Source organism: Leucopleurus acutus (assembly GCF_964270905.1).
Source record: "Leucopleurus acutus genome assembly, chromosome: 11".
In the NCBI taxonomy this organism is placed as follows: Eukaryota; Metazoa; Chordata; class Mammalia; order Artiodactyla; family Delphinidae; genus Leucopleurus; species Leucopleurus acutus.
In genome coordinates, this window is record NC_139152.1 from 46,144,486 (window position 1) to 46,157,174 (window position 12,689).

At 48.3% G+C, this 12,689-nt stretch overlaps 2 protein-coding genes across 17 annotated transcripts in view; both read right to left on the reverse strand.

Annotated features, from left to right (window-relative positions):
* Window positions 1–210: 210 nt before the first annotated feature.
* Window positions 211–7,875, reverse strand: STAC3 (SH3 and cysteine rich domain 3). The gene is made up of 13 exons (XM_082850411.1): window positions 7,851–7,875; window positions 6,214–6,415; window positions 5,405–5,465; window positions 4,881–5,142; window positions 4,540–4,637; window positions 4,254–4,326; window positions 3,275–3,372; window positions 1,843–1,909; window positions 1,611–1,660; window positions 1,241–1,326; window positions 1,005–1,056; window positions 778–915; window positions 211–599 (listed from the first exon to the last, which is right to left on the reverse strand). Exons 3-13 carry the CDS (start codon window positions 5,462–5,464, stop codon window positions 501–503), a joined length of 1,083 nt encoding a protein of 360 aa, XP_082706537.1. The 5' UTR covers window position 5,465; window positions 6,214–6,415; window positions 7,851–7,875; the 3' UTR covers window positions 211–500.
* An 86-nt stretch (window positions 7,876–7,961) lies between these two features.
* The window catches only part of R3HDM2 (R3H domain containing 2), a 149,484-nt gene continuing 144,756 nt past the window's right edge, over window positions 7,962–12,689 (reverse strand). For all 16 annotated transcript variants that reach the window (XM_082850402.1, XM_082850403.1, XM_082850401.1 and 13 more), the window contains 4 exons: window positions 12,146–12,293; window positions 10,847–10,944; window positions 10,412–10,496; window positions 7,962–9,509 (listed from right to left, as the gene is read on the reverse strand). In XM_082850402.1, coding sequence (XP_082706528.1) covers window positions 9,169–9,509; window positions 10,412–10,496; window positions 10,847–10,944; window positions 12,146–12,293 — 672 coding nt within the window. In that variant the 3' untranslated portion in view covers window positions 7,962–9,168. The remainder of the gene's footprint in view (window positions 9,510–10,411; window positions 10,497–10,846; window positions 10,945–12,145; window positions 12,294–12,689) is intronic.

Below are 12,689 nucleotides of genomic sequence, written 5' to 3' on the forward strand. Positions count from 1 at the left end.
CTCCCCTTTCTTCATTGACGACAGAGGCCTTGCCTGGCGGACGCATCTGTCTCCCCACCTCGCACCATGGTAGTGAGGGGAGAGCTGGGGAAGATTCGCCACCCCTTCCCAGGCCCTCTCTCCTCCCTCTCCCCTCGGCCCCCAGTTAAACGGTAAACTTTTCTAACTTTTGTCAAAACTTTAATAAATTCGCAACATTCGATGGTTCGCCTCAATGCCCCCTCCCGTCTCCCTAGTGGAGACGCGTTCTTTTTCCAGATCTCAAAGGCTGGACCTGAGGGGTTGCGAGTGAGGCTGCTCCCGGCACCAAGTATCCGACGCCCTCGGCGGGGGAGGGGGACGGGAACCAGTCCCTTCCCGGAAGCACCGTCACGTTCCGGCGGGTCTTCCCATCTCCCCCACCCAGCAGTATAGTTGCTTTCGCCCCTTTTCTCCCCAACCTCCACTGGGCCTGCCCAGAATGGGGTTTGGTTATCTCCCGCCAGCAGGCGTCTTCACGCCTAAATCTCCTCCAGGAAGTCGGTGGGAAACAGCCCCACCTTGCGGCCGGTGTAGACCTTGACGTAGCCACCGGCTTCATCTCCTTTCTGCACCACAATCTAAAGGATTAAGGGACGAGGGAGGAGGGGAATCAAGAGAAAACAGTAGAAGAGCTGAGTAGGGGAGTCCAGAGTTATGGAGGCCCAATCTAGCCCCATTAATGGGTTAAGATCTGCAAGGAGTGTAGTTTGCAGAGAAGCCTCTGGGCCTGGGGTTGAGTTGGGGCACCAGAGCTACCTGGTCCTTCTTGAGAGTGATCTGCCCTATCTCGCGGTTCCCCACGAAGGATCTCGTTACGCGGTGCACACGCTCTCCAGACCGGACCCGAATGATGAAGTTTGGAGGGAAAAATCCGACCTTCTCCCCTATTTTCCCCTAAAGGAGATGGTAGGCATAATTAATCTCACAATCTCTGGTTCTAAACTCAACCCATGTCCCACCCGAGTCTCAGACATTTCTCTTACCCGCCACCACTCCTCATTGGAGTCATCAATGACTGTGATCTTCTCTCCAGGCCTGGGAGAGGAAGGAAGGGGCCTCTGAGATTTAGGAACCTTACACATTCAGTCCCTTGGCTGTGCCCAGGTCCAGCCCCAAATAGGCTCCATGCCTGAGTCCCCCCTTTTCCTTTCCCATAGGGAGCTGGGCTCTCCCCTCTCCACTCCCAGTACACCGCCACCCCAATCCTAAGGCCTCTCACGGGAAATCCAGATCGTCCTTCTCCAGGGCTTTGAATCGATAGAGAGCCACAAAGTAATGAGACTGCTGGAAGCCAGGCTGCTTGTGCTGGGGGTGAAAGGGGGTGATGAGTCTCAGGGCACCTCTGTCCCAGACTGAGAGGCAGGAGGCAAGGCCAGGGGTATTTTCTAGACACACTACATTCCACCTCTCTTTCATGTCCCTGAACTAAGACGAATGTGTTGGCTGTGTGAGGTGGTGGAGAAGACAGGTTAATGATTGGAACCCATGGAATAAGTGTGAGCTTCTGCTGAGGCCGTGAGTGGCGTGAGTGGTGTCAGACCTAGGTTGGGGAGAGGACTGGGGTCCCCACAGGGAGAAAATATTCTCACTTTGTCATCAGGTGTCTTCTTTTCAGCTTTCTTATCCCCTTCAGGGTTTCCTGGAATGGGAAACACCGACAAATTGTCTCTGGCTTCTGGAGTGTAGCCCTCAATCCCTTACCTTTCTGTTCCAGGGCCTCTTACCTCCAAACCTGGCATGCTCTTTGGCCCTCCATCTCCTGTGCCACAGCTGAGCCCTGACCCTCCTCCATCTCTATGGATGGAGGTGGGTGTTACTCACCATCCTGGGGTTTGCCTTCCTGTAGTCTGGCAGACTCTGGCTCCTCTTCCATCATGGCTGCTAGAGACTGGAGAGGGCACTAGAGTTAGGAAGATGCTGTCTTGGAAACCCATGCTTGCCCTGGCTCTCAAGTCAGGCCAGAGAACTAGAGAATAGGATCTCAGTGTTGGAAGGAGCCTTGGAAGAAGTATCTAGTCAACCACCTGCCTAATGGAGGGACTTCCTCTGAAACAACATGGCAGGTGACCACCCACTTTGTGCTTGAATGTAGTTGACAGGAAGCTCACTACCTTGCAAAATCCATGTCCTTTACTATAATGTCTGCCCTTAAAAATACTACAGTGTGTAAGAGAAAAATGGGCAGCACAATTTTTAGAATTCCCTTAAGAGAACAGAACCCGAGTGGGCTAGCCTTTCTGGAAGCAGTCAGATCACATTGATAGTGCCTTATAAGTCACAGCTCACTCCAAGAAATCCCTAATTTACACCCAACTTTCATATCAACTACTTTGAGGCCAGATCTCTAGTTCTGTTTTTGTGCAGTTGATTTTCATTTTTTGATCCAAGAACAGTTAGGTATTTTTCCTTACACAATTTTGGATGATTAGTTCTTGGTCTTTCTTCTAGTCTGTAAGATTTTTGAATATATTATTCAGTGTATGAGTTTTCCCTCCTAGGTTTCCCACAAACTTAATGGGATATATCATTTATATCTTCATTTGTATCAGTGAGAAAAATGTCCATAGGTGAGGACTAAGGACTAAATCATGTCATAAAGCATCAGAAATCTCCCTCTAGTTGGAAACTCCCTAAAGGACCAGAATCCTTTGGGTGCTGTCATTCAACCAATTTTAGGAATCCATCTAACTGTAACCATTATCCACATTAGTCCATCCTTGTTGTCCAGAAAGATATAAGGATATGCTAACAAATTCCTTGCTGAACTGAATACGTCTATTGTATTACCAATCTAGTAACCTATTACAAAAGGAAATGAAGGTGCTCTTGGCCACAAGCTTTGTGCCTCAGTTTCCTCATCTATAGGATAAATGGGTCAGATGAGATTATCTTCATGGACCCTTGGGGGGGCTCTAGAATTCTCTGATTAGTTGGCATGACAAGCTCTCCTCTCCAAATCCAAAAGCATAGCTTTTCCTCTGTTGCCTGGCAATGCCAGGGCCCTGGGGCCTAGCCTTTAGTTAGTTATGGTGGTTTATCTGACAATTTCAGAAGGGAGTTCCTGGAGTAAACACATGCTATGGCAGGAGTTGTTAAACTGAGGCCTTTTAAAATTGCGTGCAAAAATTTGTCTGTTGGGTTATGTGCAATTTTAGGGGAAGAGGATTCCTACTTCTGTCAGCTTTCCAGAGAGGAGACAGGACCTGCTCCATGGGGTCTCTGGAAGGCCTCAGTAGGAAAACTGGGTGCTCACATTTTTTTTATCTGCCTGTCCCTTCTTCCGTTCCTTGTTTGCCATGATCACCCCACTGCGAAGGGTTTCAAACACAGGGTCATTGCGATTGGCAGCAGCTAGTTGGAATGGGAGAAGAAAGGAGACATTACTGGGGAGGGAGAAAAAGGCTTAGAGGAAAGAGAGACCTCTTAAGTAAGGGAGAGATGGGACTGAGTAGGTGCGTGTGTGTTTAGAATTAGCAAAATGTCAGCTGGGTATACCTAGGGTCATCAATTTATAAAGAGCTCTAAAGACATCACTGGAAATGTGATGGAGAAAAATATTTACCAGCACTCCTTCCAGGCAGAGCATTATATGATGTTGGAAAGACAACTCTGCTAATGAGTTGCTTGGGAGTTGGGGAATGCTCAGAATCACTATTTTCCTTTTAAGGAGAGTGGTCCTTTAACTGCTGGCTTTTGTTCCGCTGAGTGCCATGTGCAAGCTGGGGTACTACCACCAGTGGGTTCTTCTTTCTCCATCCATGCTCCTCACAGAGTTCAGCCTCTCCTCCAAATAAATGTTGAGCAAATTGTCAACAAATACACTTTTAAGGGTTGCCAAATTATGAATCTGCCCAGGATGCCCACAGCTCTTGGTCTGGCCCTGAGTCTGGCACTATGCTCTAACAAGGATGAGGACAGTCTGCTTCATGCTTAGAAATGGTTTTGCATATGAAGAGCAGAGTTTGAAGTCAGGCAGATGAAGGTTTCAGTCTTGGTTCTGTCTCTTTCTTATCTGTCTCTTTCTTACTGTACAAAACCCGTGCTAAATCTTATCTCCCTCTGTTATAAAACAGGGGAATACTGACTCTGCATCCAAGATGGCTAAAATATTAGATTGAGCGAAAACCATGGGAAATAGAGTCTGTTTCAGAATTTGGCTTCCCAATCTGGAGATCGTGCTGAAACCATCTCTAGGCTTGCCCATTCCCTCAGGTCCCGTATGGGGCACTTACAGAGATCTTTGACACAAGCGTACTGCTGGTTGCTGTAGAGAGGGGAGCTATAGGCCCGACGGAAACCAGGGGGCTGTAGGATTGGATGGGAGAAAGCATTAGAGATAACAAGGTAGGGCCCAGAACCCATCTCTCCCGTGAGTATTCACCCCTTCTTGGAGTAAGAGATGGGTTGAGGGAAAAAAAGCGGGGAAATGGGTGGGATGATTTGAGGAGGGACTGGCAAGGAGGTAGCTGGCAACGCGTCCCCTCCCTTCTACTTTCTTGCTCCCCAGAGCCTACTCACGATCTTGCCGAAGCATCTCTGCATCTCCACATAGGACTGACAGTGTTCGTGGATGTTAGTTTTGCAGTTCTTACAGCGAAGCCCAAATTTGTTGTTGACTTGGGAGATGGGGAGAACATCTGGGTGAGGTTCCTGATTTCCCTTCCCCTTTGTACCATTGCTGCTACTCTAGCTCTTAGGTCCTTTTTCTGTCTGGGACCCAACACTCTCAGTCTGGAATAGTATTTTCTTAAAGCCAAATCTTACCACAGCCTGTCTGATATACAAATACTCCTTTCCTAAACCCTTTCCCCCACCCCCTGCCTTCGACATCACACTCTCCACTTCCCTTCATGACTCACGCACAATCATCCGGGCACAGACATCACAGAACTTGGGCTTCTTGAAGAAATGATCTTTGAATTTGTGGGGCTTATCATTAACAAGCTTAGGAGGTTCTGGGGGTGGCTCCTCCTCCTCTTCTTCCTCCTCTTCCTCATAGATGTAGTAGATGGGCCCACCCCCAGCTCCCACTGCCTCCCCATTGGCCTGGGGCTCTGGGGGAAGCTCCATCTCCTTTGTCCCTGTAGACTCCTTCCTGAATAATTGCTTCAGCCGCTGTAGCTGAGGGAGGGAGTGAAGGAGACCCAATGTTAAAAGAACTGTCTTGCTTTCTAGAGTAGGTAAGGCTGAAGCTAACTACATTTTTCTAGCCTGGGGCAAGGGGCACACCCCAGGATTAGGGGGTGTCAGGGGCTGTGGGTGCTAGCTAGCGTTTTAACAATAAATGAGTCATATACAAGTGAGATCAATTCAAGCACTTTTCTTCAAGGGCTGCAGCGGTTTCCCAGCTCCCCCCACCCAGTGGTCAGAAGCCCAGACTCACCCCACTTTGCCGAGTCTCTGCTGGGAAGGAGGAGGACTCCAGCACCTCCTTTTCTGTCATCCTGCAAGAGGTTGGACCCCAATGTGAAATCTAATCCCTGACTGCCATTCTTCCCTCCCATATTCCTGTCCCTTGCAGTGGGGTGGTCCTTGGAGGGGAGGCTTTGGGAGAAATTTGGTTAAACAGAGATCCTTCCATAAGGCTTATGAGCAGAAAGATTCTATGCAAGTCCAGAGAAAAGCCCAACAGACTAAAGACCTTCCCAACCAGTTCCTCAAACCAATAACCATACTTCTACCATGAGGGGCAACCCCAGAGTTTACACCCCCAAGACAGTGCACAAGGCTGTGTGGTTTAGGGATTTTCCTACAGGTACTTTGTTTCTCTTGGGAATCTGTGGGCAATAGAAATGTGACACACACCTTCCCAGATCCCCTTTCAAGAGGTTTAATGTGTGTGTCCACAAGCATGCAAGGAGGGATGGGCTGGGGACATTTGTTCTCCTCTACCTCTCTCTTGAGCCCTGGGGGCCCAGTGCCTAGTTCCCAGCCTGCCTCAGGCCTCAGCTATTTTAAGTTTTCAGAGTAATATGAGCCTTTCCTTCCCTTACTACTCCATTCCCCTGATCCCACCCCCACCCCACCCTCTAATCCTAGCTCTTGTCCTGGAGTAGAATAATAATAATTTTATTCCTAAAACCCAAACTACTCACAGACAAGCAGAGAAATGAAGAAGCGGAATAGACTATGGATTGGGGAAGCTTGGGTGAGCAGTCCTGGAAATGGAAAGAGGATGAAGAGGCAACTTACGTTTGGAATTCCCTAAGTCAGTCCACAGCCTGTGGAGGAAAGAGGGAGCCCCTGGGATCTTGACGGTGGTGCTGGGGGAGGGCTGGTCTTCTTCCTTGGGGGCTAAGCCCCCCCAGTACTCTCTGTACTCACACCAGCTACCCAGACGGTGTTTGTAGACCTCCTAGCCTCTCGCCTTGGTGTCAGAGCTGAAATGACAGGGCTGGAGGAAAGTGGACAGCTGAGCGACAACAGCTGACACAGAGAAATTGGACACGGGGAGGGCTGGACCCTAACTCCTCCCATCCCCCCAGAGCTGCTGTTGCCTGGTTTTTCATCTATGGTGTGCAGGTCAGAACTGGCTAAATTCAGGAAGGGACATACCGCATACTCATATGGGTGATTTTTTTTTTTTTTGGTCACACTCTGTGTGTGTGGCTTGTGGGATCTTAGTTCCCCGTCCAGGGATGGAACCTGGGCCCTTGGCAGTGAAAACGCGGAGCCCTAACCACAGGACCGCCAGGGCATTCCTTCATGTGGGTGATTTTAAATGACTAAAGGTGAAGATGAATTATAAACAGGCTTCTCCATCCTTTTCCCAAGGTCCAAACATCTCTCCAATTCTACCTTCCCTGGATCTACTTTAGGAACTAGCCTTCGATTTCTCAGCCACCATCTTCTTGTGGCCATGTTTTTTTTTTTTTTTTTTTACCCTCAAGCATCGATCTAGCCTCCAATCTTTAGGAAGGAAAGGGCTTGGAAACTGGTGAAGAAAGGAACATTCGAATTTTCAGAGCTCTCCTAACAGCCAAACTAGATTGCTTTCTTATCCATGGGTAGTTAGAAGGGTACCTTGCTGCTATCCTGTAAAGGAGTGAAGAACATGTAGTACTGCTTTGTTCCCTCCAGCTGCCCCCAGAGATATCTTTCCCCTATTCCTCTAAGATTTTGTCCGCAGGGTGAAAGGAACTCTAAGAGCTATTAAAAAAGGCCAGGCTGGGACTTCCATCTGAGGGGTTCTGGGGGAGTGAGGGTCTAATGATCACGTACAGATTGTTTTGTTAATATTGGACAGAAGGCAATAGCTGTCACACATGGAGTTTTTATCATCTGTAAGTAATGTCCCCTTTCCCATGGGAACTGCAGACTCTTGGAGGTAGGATGGCCAAGCCTCAAGCTTCCTTTATCATTCTGATTCCCTGATTCCATCTCTTTCTTCTGATGCATATGATCTGATGGGTCAATGAGGTATCTGGCATTATCTCACAGGGATGCAGCCTTTTCCTAGTCTGAGCTGTGACATGGCTGAAAAAGGAGATACTCCCATCTCAGAGCAGAGCAATTTGGAGGTGGTAATGTCGTGCTGCTTTATCCCTTGTATCTGTAAGAAGTAAAGGATTATGTTGGAGGTTGGGCCAGACAAGCTTCAGGGGAGGCTGGCTAGAGAGATACTGCTACCCACACACAAGGGATTTCCAGGGCAATGTGCTATGTCATTTCTGCCTACTGTTCTTTTTTCCTTAAGGGGTGGGTGACATTTTTCAGCAGGGGCTGCTGGATGGTTCTGGGTCAACAGGCTCTTTAATGGCCCTCGTCTGACAGGCTGCACAACAACAGGGCTAGCTTTGGGAAGACAGAGGAAAGCTCTATTATCTTACAGGCAAGTGACTTCTGCTCTTCACCTTTCTTCAGCTGCACAGGACAGGGACTGCTAAGCACACCTGGATAGTATGACATCTTGGCACAGCAAGTTCAATTGATGTAGCTTTTATTGTAAGAAACATGCGGTTCTGTTCCTGCCAGGTAGAACCCAATCCTCTGGCTTTGGGATTAAAGAAAGGCCCAAGTCCTCCATCCCTGAAGAGTTTTCAGAATATGAGATGGACAGGTATGAAGCAAGCATCTCGACCCAGTTTTGGACGTCACTCACACTCCTCTGGCTTAGCTACCAGGGCCCTAAATGTGTATCACAGAATTAACAGGGTGGAAGGAACCTCGGAGGTCGCCTAGTCAGTCCAAGTCTCTTATTTTACTGGTAAGAACTCAGAGGTCCAGAGTTGAGAGTGATGTGCTTGATAAACCACCACAGTTAGTGGCAGAGTCCCATTACAGACCCAGCCATTTATCAGAATTATTTGTAAGGAGTAGGACAGGATGCAGGGAATAGTGTTAGGAAGATATGTGTGCATATGCCAGAGAAAGCCATCCCAGCCCGCATCAAATCCCTCCGACCCCACCCATACCAGGGTGGCAACAGAAAACGGACTGATGTCCAGTGACAGATTTTCTTTTTATATTTAAAAACAAAATCAACCCCCCCCGAAGAACCCCCCAACAAACAAAAAATCAGATTAAATAAAATTTACAGTGACTATACCCAGCAAACATCTGTATGTGCAATTAAATACTGTGTCTGTTACTGCAGCACAAACCTCAAACAAACAATATACAAGTGTTCTGGGGGGTGGAGGGAGGCCCAAGTTTTAACTCTGTGGGGTTTGGGGAGATAAGATGGGGTGGGAGAAAGGGGAAATCAATTTCATTTTTCTTAATTCTGTCCATATAAATATATTCATAAGGACCAAAAAAGAAAAGGGAGCTTGGGATGGTGAGGAAATAGGAGAACATGGGAGTGTGGGACCCTCCCAATTCTACCTGACCAAAAAATATGAAAGAATTAATTGCATGGTGAGAGAAGAGATAAAAAATCATAGAAGAGGATGGGAAGGAGAGGGAAGCAGACATGGGGCCAACCAGGGAAAAAGAGAGACCCTTGGCAGGGGAGTGAGAAAGAGTTCAGTGCCAGTGTGAGTGTCTGTCTCTGTTTCCGTCTTCATCCCTACTGTCTTAGGCTCCAGTTTAGTGTCTGTCTGTGGACCTTACCTTACCTTCTGCCTCTGTCTGTGGTCTGACAGGACCCCTTGACCCCTCTACCCTGCCCCACCCCTGCCATGCTGGTCCCTTCTTCTCCTCCATTTATTGGGAGCTGGCTCGCTCCAGGATCCTCAGGTCATAGTTCTTTTTGGCCACTCGAAGTTTGAAGCGACTCACAGAGTTGTTGAGGCGAAGGGAGGCATTTTGGGCAGCCAGAGGGCTGGGGAACACAGCCACGATGGTGTACAAGGCAGCAAGGTCCGAGTGGCGGCCATTCTCAGCAGTCCCACCGTTGTCCCCCACACCCCCACCAGGCAGCCCCTGAGCATCCTTGAGCCACTGGATCTTGGCGCCAGACATGGCAAGCTGAGTGAAGAGTTTGTCCGCCTCGGTACGGGTGATGCCCTCAGGGAGATCTGTCACCTCCAGCACCCGTCCCAGGACTGGAAGGGGAGGAGACAGGACATGGTTGTAAGAGGTATAGAGTAGGAAGGACTGGCCAGCAGCCCAGCAGAGGAGCATCCAGCTGACCAAGTCTGTATACAATGTCCTCAAAAGCCCAGCCTTTCTCACTTAGTCCTTTCCTCCCTCCCCAAATCAACCCAACTCCCTACCATCCAGACTCTGATCAGGGCAACTAGGAGACACAAAGGAAACTTTCTCTTCTCCTAGCCTAGAGATGTAGGCAAGAGGAGACTGGGAATCAGAATCCCAGATTTAAGATCTGGAAACCTATACCTCAGTTCTCTCACAGGGTGCAATTACTGTGAAGGAAGTGTGGCTTTTGGTTATGTTATTTCACAAAGTTAATAGCTCAGTCTGAAATATGTTCCATTCCCTTCCCAGAGGCTGGTCCAGGTAGATTCCTCTTTCTTATCATCTAGGGAAGTCAGTTTCCCTTCCTTACCTTGTTTAGCAAACTGCTCCAGTAGGCGAAACCCCAAGAGATCTTGTTATGCCTAGTATGGAAGGTCTGCAGGAGGAAAGTTACTCCCCCATATTCTCTTATCAAGCCTCTCCTAAACTGGGTCTAGAACTACCAAAGGTAGACATCCTAGATCAGCGTCAGGACCACTTCCACAAGGTTGTCTGTTAATAGCAGGCTCAACAAGCCCCATCATTGTGTTATTCCAAATTTTCACCCTCATCTTCCCTAGGACTTGGAATGGCTTGGTAAGGAGGACTGAGACACCTCACTTCTCCAGCTTCTCCTTGCTTTTGAGTACGAAAAGGTCCTCTTTCGACTCCCTACCCTAAGCTGGCTTTTCTCACCATCCTGGGCTGGTAATGCAAGGCTGGAGGGGTTAAGCACCTTCTTTTGGGAATTCAGCATCCTGTCACTCACCAACGTCTGTTGTCCCCAGGTCAGTGGAGGCAGATTTGAGTGCTTGTCTCTTGCTCCGGTTTCCATGCTTCAATCCACTCTGTCCCTTCAACATTCGAAAGATAACTCTCATTCCAGGTAAACAATGACTGCCTTACATCCCAGTCTGTCTGAGAGATTAAGGAGCAGTACCCAACCCTGAGAACCCCATCCCACCAGGCAGTCAGATTGGCCAGAGAGTGGCCACTGAGAAACAAAGAGCCTCTCCCTCTTGGCAGTGGGGAAGGGGTGAGAGGAATGCGTACAGGAGTGGGGTAAAGGCTCTTCCCACTTCGTCCATTCTCTCTGTGTTGTCTCTCTTGTCCACCCAGCTAGTTGAGGTGGATGGCTCAGAAGCAGGGGCCTGGATGAGAAGGGGACTCTGATGGCCCTAAGGCTGATAGGAGACACCCTTACCTGGTGCACCGTGTAAGTTGACTGGCCATGGAGCAAGGGAGGGCAGATGGACAGATTGTACTGTAATGGCTGGCCCAAGAGGGAGTAGTGACCATCACCTAGGGAGGAAGAGCAGATGGTTTTCTGGGAGTTTGAACTACATGGTATTACTTTTATGAGACTTCATGGGGCTTTGGAGATGGACAGCAACAATGCATACTATTCCTACTTCATCTATGATAGGAGTGCCCATGTCACTGATTTAAGAGTTGTCTCTCTTCCTAAACCCCTTGGCTTTCAGCTGTAGCTCAGACAGAAGGAGTTATTAGGTTCCTTCACCTTTGAAGAAGGGCTCTGTCCATTGAAGACAAAAGGCCCTGGAGGAAACCTACAGACCCTTATGACTGTCTTTTATTTCTCATATAGTTTCTTCTCACCTTAAACCCAGGGCTCAAGTTTCTGACTCACATGAGAGGCAATACAATGCAGTGGAGAAGAACACAGACTTACAGCCGGACTGCCTAGGTTCAAATCCTGGCTCTGTTACTGAAAATGGGATGTTGGGTATGTTTTCCTCTCATTAGCACTGCTGAGGTTAAATGACTGTAAGACACTTATAGCACCTATAAAGTAAAGTACTTATAAGTAAAGCACTTATAGCAATGCTTGATACATATTAAGTACCATGTGTTACCTACTATTGGTGATAAATACTATATTTCAGAGCACTCTGAAGTTTTAAACCATATTTTCATGTTATTTTTATACTGCTTTTGATAGCCACGGCAGAAAGCAGATAAGATTATTTCCATCTTATGTGTGATTAACCTCATTTTATATATTAGGAAACTGAGGTCCCATTTTAAGTTTAAGTAACATGTTCAACATCACAAAGCTAGTTAGTTGTAGAACTAGAATTTGAACCCAAGTCTTTTAACTCAAATCCAGTATTCCCTCTTCTAAAACCATAACGTTTCTGACAAATACCGTTTCTGACACCACCCCATATTCCCAACCCTCAGACTCAGTACTGATGGATTAAACTCTTGGTTGTTCATTAGAAAGTTCAGTGAACTTCTTTTCCCTGGCTCATAGTCACCAGGGACTTGGAAGTAAATACTAAAAATCTAATGGAGATCTAGAGTAAATTAACTATGGGCAGCACTAAAGAGGGGCAGGTGTCTTTGGCCTGAACAGGGCCAGAGTTGGATGACCAGCCACACCGCTTCCCTGCCTGTTGCTGCCCTCTCGATCTCCCCACTTGGGAATGGGATGCGAATGGTGAATTTGACAGCAACCAGCCCTTATCTAACCCCTTACCCTGTGCTGGACCCGCAGGACGGGGGAACTGTGTGAGGACAGGAAGGGGACTGAGTCCTGTGCAGACGTTGCTGAGGCTGGTGACAGGAGAGGGTGCTGGAGACTGAGTAGGAGATGTGACAGGGCTGCTGCTCATTTGTGTGTTGGCCTGTGGGAGAGAGAAGAGTACACATCATACATACCCCAAACATTACCCTCTGGATATTCCTGTGGCTTGGCTTAAAAGTCACCTCTCTCATGGGCTTCCCTGGTGGCGCAGTGGTTGAGAGTCCACCTGCTGATGCAGGGGACACGGGTTTGTGCCCCGGTCTGGGAAGATCCCACATGCCGCGGAGCAGCTAGGCCCGTGAGCCATGGCCGCTGAGCCTGCGCGTCCGGAGCCTGTGCTCCACAACGGGAGAGGCCACAACAGTGAGAGGCCCGCGTACCACAAAAAACAAAGTCACCTCTCTCAAAACAACAAAAAAAGTCACCTCTCTCAGGAAACTTCTCTTGCTGAACTCTGTCAAAGTCAGACTGCTCCTTCAAACTAGCCCTAGTCCCT

What these genes read in the sequence shown, in the direction of transcription:
- STAC3 (XM_082850411.1), bottom strand. Translation starts at nt 5,464, where the DNA reads ATGACAGAAAAGGAGGTGCTGGAGTCCTCCTCCTTCCCAGCAGAGACT. An exon ending in GGAAGGCAAACCCCAGGATG is followed by an intron (nt 1,661 to 1,842) that starts GTGAGTAACACC and finishes TTCCCATTCCAG; the next exon opens with GAAACCCTGAAGGGGATAAG. An exon ending in AAGGACGATCTGGATTTCCC is followed by an intron (nt 1,057 to 1,240) that starts GTGAGAGGCCTT and finishes TTCCTCTCCCAG; the next exon opens with GCCTGGAGAGAAGATCACAG.